Source organism: Odocoileus virginianus, chromosome 33 (genome assembly GCF_023699985.2).
Source record: "Odocoileus virginianus isolate 20LAN1187 ecotype Illinois chromosome 33, Ovbor_1.2, whole genome shotgun sequence".
NCBI lineage: Eukaryota > Metazoa > Chordata > Mammalia > Artiodactyla > Cervidae > Odocoileus > Odocoileus virginianus.
This window is the reverse complement of record NC_069706.1, coordinates 322,911-331,227: the sequence shown is the minus strand read 5'-3', so window position 1 is coordinate 331,227 and position 8,317 is coordinate 322,911. Positions and strand designations below refer to the sequence as shown.

General features: G+C 62.6%; 1 protein-coding gene across 2 annotated transcripts; it reads left to right on the top strand.

The window, feature by feature from the left end:
- The first annotated feature begins 1,276 nt into the window (after positions 1-1,276).
- On the top strand, positions 1,277-3,815 carry MRPL28 (mitochondrial ribosomal protein L28). Of its 2 annotated transcripts, XM_020900218.2 has the most exons (6): positions 1,277-1,359; positions 1,537-1,834; positions 2,379-2,531; positions 2,786-2,920; positions 3,010-3,096; positions 3,427-3,815. In XM_020900218.2, the coding sequence occupies exons 1-6, from the start codon at positions 1,313-1,315 to the stop codon at positions 3,532-3,534; spliced, it is 828 nt and encodes a 275-aa protein (XP_020755877.2). In that variant the 5' UTR covers positions 1,277-1,312; the 3' UTR covers positions 3,535-3,815. The 2 variants fall into 2 exon arrangements, with proteins under 2 accessions (XP_020755877.2, XP_070316755.1); XM_070460654.1 differs by lacking the exon at positions 1,277-1,359 and having other exon boundaries at positions 1,371-1,834.
- Positions 3,816-8,317: the final 4,502 nt, after the last annotated feature.

The following is an 8,317-nucleotide window of genomic DNA, read 5'->3' as shown; positions in this document are numbered from 1 at the left end:
CTCTGGCTTCCTCCTCCCAAGGGAGGACCACACCCCCAGGTCCCTGTGCCTGTGGGCTGCCAGCTGACTCGGTCCCTCTGCAGGTCCCAGCTGGTGTCTGTAGGGGCCCCTGGGGCCTGGGCCAGGCTACCTAGAAACCACAGGTACCATGTGGGAGCAGGCTCTGAGTTATCCTGGCCTGGGGATAGTTGGAGGGAGGTGCGGAGTGGGAGTCCCCTACTGCCTGGTTCCCCTGTGAGGCTTTGGTGTGAGACACCCAGGTGGGCAGAGGAGCCCTGAGCCCGCCTCCCATGGGCCTTGGGCTTCTTGACTCCTTGTGCCCTGAACGCCAGCCTGCCTTGGGCATAAATCTACCCCCTGCTGACACACCTGCCATGGGAAGGAGTGACCACACTTACCATGGAGCTGATGGCACTGGGGGTCCGTAATGGCCTGCTGCCATGGGTGGCATGCGGGAGACTGACTTCTGGCTGTCCAGTCCTCCCCCTTCACTTCTTGTGGCTCTCAGTTTTGAGATGAGCTTCCCAGGTAGGAAACTGCCAAGCAGCTTTCAGGACGCTGGGCCCACAGGGCACACCTTGTCCCAGCTTTGTGTCCCACCGGCCCCTGGGTTCTGGGCCCTTGTCTAGGGAGCATTTCCTTGTATTCCCAGGAGAGCAGGGATGGCTGCCACCTTCCACCCAACTGCACATTTAGGGAGGGGACTCCAGGAGACCTAGCTCAGCCTTTCTCTGGTGTGGAGACGCCCAGTAAGGGCTGCTTTGGCCCGGCCTCCCTAAGGGGCTGCTGTCTGAAGGGCCCAAATGGGGCCATGGAAAGCTGAGTAGCTGAACCCAAGGTAGGGGGCACGCGGCCCTCCCACCTCCTGGCATCTTCTTTTCTGAGTCCTGTTCAGGCTGTGGCCTCCCTGGAGGCTTCGGGCTCCTCCAGGAACCCAGTACTTGGCCACCGGAGCTGGCTTAAAGGGGAAATATTTATATGCAATATTTTCAGGGGAAGATTTTTCAAGACATTTAAAACGTATTTTCCTGTAGCTCTGATTTCACTGTGATTAGTGAATTTAACATTCTACAATGTTGTTTCAAGGCAAGAGTTTTTACGTAGTTTTCTGCGCTCTTTCCGGGAGGCGGGAAGGTGGGACCGAGATTGACAAGTCCCTGCTCCTGGGAACCGGGCCGCACTTGCCGACAGTGCCTAGGGCCGCCTCCTCCGCAGGGAGTTTCCTACCGCCCGTAAAGGCGGGAAAGGGGGCGGGACGAGGCGGGGTAGATCGACAGCCTTTGCAGCCAGTCAGCGGCGGGTGGAGGGCCCGATGCCGCGGCGCGACTTCCGGTTCCGGCGAGGCAGGGATTCTGGAAAGTAGGTGGTGTGGTCGGTCTGGGGTCGGGGTCTTGCAGGGTAGAACCCGGGTCATGCGTCTGCGGTCGGGGCTGCGCGAAGGGTTGGGCCGGTGGCGGGGATGTCACGGGAGCGGGGGTGTGGTCGAGGCCGCTTCCTGCCGGGCGCGCGTGACGGCGGCCCTGGCCTCCCCGCCAGGCTCGCCGCGATGCCCCTGCACAAGGTCCCGGTCGGCCTGTGGAAGCGGCTGCGTCTGCGCGAGGGCATCTGCTCCCGCCTGCCCCCACACTACCTGCGCTCCCTGGAGGAGGCGCGGACGCCCACGCCCGTGCACTTCAGGCCGCAAGGGGCCAAGTTCAAGATCAACCCCAAGAACGGGCAGCGGGAGCGTGTGGAGGATGTGGCCATTCCCGTTTACTACCCTCCGGAGTCCCAGCTGGGGCTCTGGGGCGGCGAGGGCTGGCTGAAGGGTTACAGATACGTCAACAACGACAAGGTGGGTGAGCAGGGCGCGCTGGAGCCGTGCTTCTGCCCTGCTCCGCGTGGGCTTTTGGTGCATGTGGACAGTGAAAGGGCGCCCACCCTTCGGGGAGAGGGCCTGACAGTGTGGTGGAGACAGCTCCCTCTGAGGTGTTCTCAGGAGTCGAGTCTCAGTTCTGGCAGCCAGGTCGAGTGTACTGATGGGAGAAGCCCTGAGTGTTGAGAAGGGCTGGGGGTGAGGTTTCAGGTCACCTGTCAGCTTGCCACCAAAGGTTCACCTCGCATCCTGTCTCCTGAGTCTGCTCCTAAGCGGTGCTGCCTCTGGGGCGAACTTGGGGTTGGGGGCTTTGTGTCTTTAAGGCCTCCCAGGCTGGCGTCTCTTTGCCCTTGGCCCCTTGGTCCCTGGTTTGGAATGACCTGTGAACCACAGGTTACAGTTGTGTGTGTGCTGTGTCTGGAATGAAAAGCAGCACCCTGGGCAGAGCCTGGGTGGGGGTGGTCCCTGCACTCCAGGGTGTGGCGAGAAGCAGCAGGGCTCAGCAAGACTCCCGCACTTGCAGTTCTCCAAGAGGGTGAAGAAGGTGTGGAAGCCACAGCTGTTCCAGCGTGAGCTCTACAGTGAGATCCTGGACACCAGGTTCACTGTGACCGTGACCATGCGCACCCTGGACCTCATTGACGAGGCCTACGGGTTTGACTTCTACATCCTCAAGGCAAGCATATCAGCACTAGGCCGGGGTCCCTAGTGAGATGTTAACGGGACCATGTTCCTTCCTGGACACCCCGGTGGGAGTCAATTACTGTGGACGTGGGAAGCACAGCCACCTTCTCTGTTCTTAGACCTTCCACTCTTCCGACCTGGGTGTGGGGGCTGCCAGCTGCTCGGGGGGGAAGCTGGAGGGGCCATCTGTTGGGATGGGCGGGGCCCTGCCCTCAGCACCTGGCCCCATGCGGTGCCTCCTGCCAGACCCCGAAGGAGGACCTGTGCTCCAAGTTTGGGATGGACCTGAAGCGAGGGATGCTGTTGCGGCTCGCCCGACAGGACCCCCAGCTGCACCCGGACGACCCCGAACGGAGGGCAGCCATCTATGACAAGTACAAGGTCGGGGCTCCAGCCTTTACTGACTGCTCCTCGTGGGCCCCCCAGCTGGCTGCCTGAACCTTACTGAGAGCCTGTCTCTGCCTGCCCAGGCGTTTGTCATCCCGGAGGCAGAGGCTGAGTGGGTCGGTCTGACGCTGGATGAGGCCGTGGAGAAGCAGAGGCTCCTGGAAGAGAAGGTGAGCGTGTGGGAGGACCGGCGAGAGCCAGAGGCTTGGTGCCGCTGCTTGCTATGCCCGCCTGGCACTCCCCAGGGTCTGCCCAGTACCACCCGGAGGCCTTTGTGTCTGTCCCTTAGAGGAGTCTGTAGCATGTGGTAGCTGCTGCCCCCTCTCTCTGCCTTTATTCTCTGCAGTCCAGCCAGGGAAGCTAGGGGCAAGTGCCTGATCTGTGGCCCTCTCCCACAGACAGGGCACTGTCCTCTGGGTTAGGGGCTGGTGTTTGGTCAGCAGCAGCTGGACTTCCGGCCTCCCCAGACCGCCATATGGTGACCCGTCTTGCCCCTCCAGGACCCTGTGCCTCTGTTCAAGGTCTACGTGGAGGAACTGGTCGAGCAACTTCAGCAGCAGGCGCTGTCCGAGCCGGCTGTGGTACAGAAAAGAGCCAACAGGACGTAGCTGCCCGGGGACCTGGGCCTGATGGCCAGGCTCAGCACCGTGGACAGAGCCTGGGGCCTGGGTGACAGCCGCCCGTGGGCAGTGGGTGAAGCCATGGCTGTGTGTGCTGGCCACGCAGTTCCTGGGTAGGGTGGGCTTTGCGGGAGCCCCAGGATCCCCAGAGGCCTGGGGCTGTCTTAACTGCCTGTGTGGCTTGCTGCTCCCTCCCCCTGCAGTAGGGGCCCTGTTGAGGAGGATCACCACTCTCCGGGCCCAGCCTGAGTAAAGTCTGAGCCAGGCCACGTGTGTGCTGCTTTGCTTAGAGGATCAAGCTGACTCCCTGCCCAGGTGGTGCCGGGACGCAGCTCAGGTGGGTAGTGGTCCCGGGTGTTCAAGACTTCAGTCTTGTCTCTCGTGGGGGACCCAGCGTCAGGGGAGCAGAGTGATGCTGCCCCTCCCACCGGTGCACAGCCCTGCCCAGGTGGACTGTCCTCCAGAGCCATGCCAGGTGCCATGGCCGGGCTTGGGACTTGGCTGCACAGGGTTCGCGCCAGCTCGGCCTTTGGCGTGGTGAGCACCCCCACCAGCCCTGGGAGGCGCAGGGGCAAAGCTGCAGCTTCTGGCAGCCCCTCCCTGTCATGCCCAAAAGGTGGCCTATGACGTTGGCTCCCCTCCTCTGCTGACCCACAACCTGAACTTGGCGGGGGTGCTGTGCCCCCAGTGAGAGGCTGGACCAGGCACCTGAGGCCTCTCTTGATCTGAGATTTGGGGGCCGTGACCCTCTTTGCTGACCTTTACCCAGGAGTCCTAAGCACTGAGGTCCATCTGGGTTTCTCTGGGAGGACGAGTGGGTGCCCTGACCAAGTCCTGTGGCTGACTGGACCACCAGGAGTACCACGCTCCCCGGGGGGTTGGCGTGGACGTGACACCACCTGGACTGTGTTTATCGGACAGGAGACCAGAGAGAGCCTGCAGCTGGCTGGTGAGCACGGCTGCAGGAGGGCCCTGGAGACCCTTGGCTCCCGGCGAGGTCATCCAGGATTGGGGGCTGCCTTGGGGTCAGGGCGCTAGCAGGAGTGCCCTGGAGGTCACCAGTCCCTGTCTCCTCCATGGACCTCCAGACCCCATGTGTCGTACCCCTGTTTTGTGATTGGTTTTAATTTTTTAAGAATTTTACCAAATGCTGATGGTGCCCAGCTCTCCCCTGGCCCGGCTCTGTGGGCTGGCAATGTCCAGCCCAGTTATCCAAACCACAGCCCCGGCTCGGTGGACTGGGGGTGCTCTGGGTGGGCCACATTCCCTCCCGTGTGCAGGGTCTCCTCCCCACCCCAGCCCCCCCATCTCCACCTGGGTTCCCTGTGATGTGTACCCAGAACATTCCCCATTCACTGACCTCAACTCTGGTAGTTCTGCCTTGCCTGCTCCTTCTTGCTCCAACTAAGGCCGTAGCCAAGGGGGCACCTGTGTCATTCCTGGGCCCCCAAGGGACCCTGCACCGGCACAGGGTATGTGACCTGAGTAGGTGGGGGCTGGGCCAGGTATTGGCAGTGGCTGTGGGTTGGGGGGGGCACTGGTGGGTCCTGGGAGGCCTCTGCTGGAGCTGGGCACGCCCTGAGAGGGTCACTAGCGTGCCTGCCACACGGGGCCGAGCTGGCGAAGGGTCTGAGTGCAGCCGTTTTCTGCTGGTGTAACAGCAGTTTCATCAAATTCTCCCCGATACCCTTGACTCAGGAGAAGTTTCGCAGCCCTCATTGCAGGGCTGACTCACTCCCCGGCCCTTGGGAAGCCACCCCCAGACCTGTGGGTTTGGTCTTGGAGGGGCAATGGTGAGGAGACAGGGACTGCCCTCCACGTGTCCCACCGCCAGTCCTGGTCAGGCTGAGGCCCCCTGAGCTGCCTTTGCCCCCCTCAACCACACCCCTGCCATGTTGCTGTTTGAGCCTCTGGTTCTGCCCTGGCCGAGGTCCTGCAGCTCCTCAGTACTTGCGTTGTACCGAGGAAGGTCAAGCCTGTAGAAACTGGAGCTGCCCTGCACTGGCTCCTGGCTGCAAACCGGCCACGCCCCTGTCTCTGCACCAGCTGGGTCAGCCCTCCTCTTGTGTTTCCACAACAGCAGAGCTCAACCAGTATGTTTCCCAGCTGGACTGGGCAGGAGGTGAAGCATCACGGTGGCTGTGGACTAGGGAGGGGCCCTCGGGGCCAGCAGTGGGGTCCCTGACAGCGTGGCCATCAACACCATGGTGTCCTGAGGCCCTGTTGTGTCCACTGCCTCCTGACGTCCCCTAGTCCCTAGAGAAGGGGATACCCTAGGCCCAGAGGGGCAGGGCTCCTCAGGAGGGTCTCACCTGAGTCCTCCCTTTCTGCACAGGGCAGCCTGGGCCCCGTCAGGGTGTGGGGGAGGCAGAGGAGCCGTGGGGGCATCCACAGGCACCAGGACCTGCCCAACCTGCACACCCATCGCTGCCCCTTGAGCCAGCTCCCGCCCCCGCTGGCTGTCCCCAAGGCAGAGCCCTGCAGGGGTCAGAAGAACCTGTGCAGGCTGGCGCTCCCTGGCCTCAGGCTGGAGCCCTCCCAGCACACCCGGAGCCGCTTTACCAGCCCCAGGGGCCCAGCGCTGAGTCCCCGCCTGTACTTTGCCCCTGGACAGGCTCTGCCTGCTCATGGTGTCCACAGATGGGAGGCCCCAAGGCTGGGGGTGGAAGCTCGGAGACTGGGCAGCGTGGGGTGGGGCTCAGCCAGTGTGAAGAAGTCTGGGATGAATCTAGGGTCCTGGTCAGGCAGCTTCTGGGCCCAGCCTAGCATGCCCTCTGCCTGTTCCCTCAAGTGTGTGAGCCCTGGGTTCCTGTCCCACACTTCCCTTGACTCTGGATCCCTCTGGCTTTGGCAGTGGCCTCCGTAGGGTCTGCCTCAACCCTGGCTCTTCCTGGGGCATGAGGCTCACATGCTTCTCCACGCCCGGCCTCTGGCCTCCATCTTTTGCTTGGCAGGTGGGGCTGGGCTGCCCAGGGCTCTCCAGTGGCCTTCACGGGGGCTTCAACAAGGTGGTGCTGACCCCAGCGGCCCATGGAGGACCACAGGCTGTCAGGGACATGGAGTGGGGGTGGCTCCAGGCTGCTCTCTGCCCTGTAACGCCCAGAAGGGCCGGTCCTTGGAGCGATGGCGCGTTGTGTCCTTACTGGAAAGCTGTGGTGTTGAGACCTCAGGGAAGGCCTTGCTGAGGCCAGCAGACTGGGTACAGGCCCTGGGAAGAGCAGCTGCAAAGGCTTGGGGTTGGAAAGAGTCCCCTGGTCCTGTTGGACAGGCACACAAGGTCTTTGGGGCAGGAGGGCACTGCTGGGGGTCATGTGAGTGTGTCCAAAGGGTCGAGGAGGGGTTGGCTGCAGAGATGAGGCCGGCAGGCCCTTTGCGGTCTAAGGTGAAGAGAGGTTGGATCTCCCTCGAGGGTGGGGCGTTCCCGCGGCTCCGCCTTCCGCTGCCCTCACCCATTATTTTCTCACCAGCCTGGGCCTGGCCTTCAGCTCCTGGTGCAAGCCTGACCTGAAGTCTTCCTCTTAGTAGGGTCTGCATGGACACTGTTCCTGGCACTGCCAGGGTGTCAGGAAGGGCATGGAGTTGTTTGAGACATGTCCCAAGAGAGGGACAGGGACCCCTCACGCTGGATGTGCACAACACACACGCACACACTCAACGGCTGCTGGAGGAGCAGCCACCACCCAGCCACATCTGACCTGACCCTCCGAGGGGACCCTGGCATGGGCCCACCAGCGGTGCCGCCTGCTCCCTCCGCAGTCAGGAGTGGCTCGGGGGTGGCGGTGTCTAAAGGGGCTGGTTGCCATGGCTACCATAGGGTTCCGAGGCCGTCATCTGGTCCCTGCCTCAGCCAATCGGCGGTGGAAGCCCGAGCTGCAGCCTAGAGTCACGCTTCTTCCTCGCAGCCACACAGTGGCCAAGAGCAGGGACCCGCTTCCTGGAGTGGCTCAGAGTGCTCTCACGGACGGCCAGGCCCAGCATGGCGGAGCGCGGGCCGGTGGGGCGGGAGCAGGCGCACGGAGCCAGGCAGGTGAGGTAAGCCGGGCGGGCGCATGGACAGACAGATGGGTGGACAGGCAGACAGGTGGACGCGCTCCCTGCTGCCCATTGTTCTTGTGGCGGAGCCCAGAGCCCTCCACCCACCCCGCCCTCTGCACCTTCACCCTGGGACCCTCTCCCCAGATACCCCAAGGAAGGGTCACGGGAAGAAAGACAAAGGGAACGGCGCGAGGCAGGACGAATCGCAGCGCACCGAGGTCCAGGAAACCGCTCTCGTGGGTCTTTCTCGGCAGATTTCACATAGAAGCGGCATCAAAGACCCCCAACTGGCAAGGGCCCTGGGCGTAACGGCGGCCCGGCCCCTCTCCCGGCCACCGCTCCCAGGGCTAGGCAACAGGCATGTCAAGGCAGTGCAGTTGCAGGAGCATTTTTTTTTTTTTGAGAAGAAAAAAATAAAAAGGTGGAAAAAAAGGGAAAAACGTCCACCTATAACAGGAGCGGTCAGCCCAAGATGGATCAGAAGCGCCAAATCCCATTACTCGGGACTTCAGAGGACAGGCCCCGAAAAGGCAGCTGTGATTAAGAGCTTGTAAATGGAGTGTCTTTTGGAGATCAAAGAGGGACACGCTCATGTGTGTGCATGTGTGCGCGTGTGCACGCGTGTGTGCAGGAGCGCGCGTTGAGGGGCATCAGCAGTGGGACCGTGCGCCACGGCGCGGTGGAGCCTGGCGTGTCACCTGCCGGCCACGGCCGCCCTCCATGTTGCAGTGTCCTT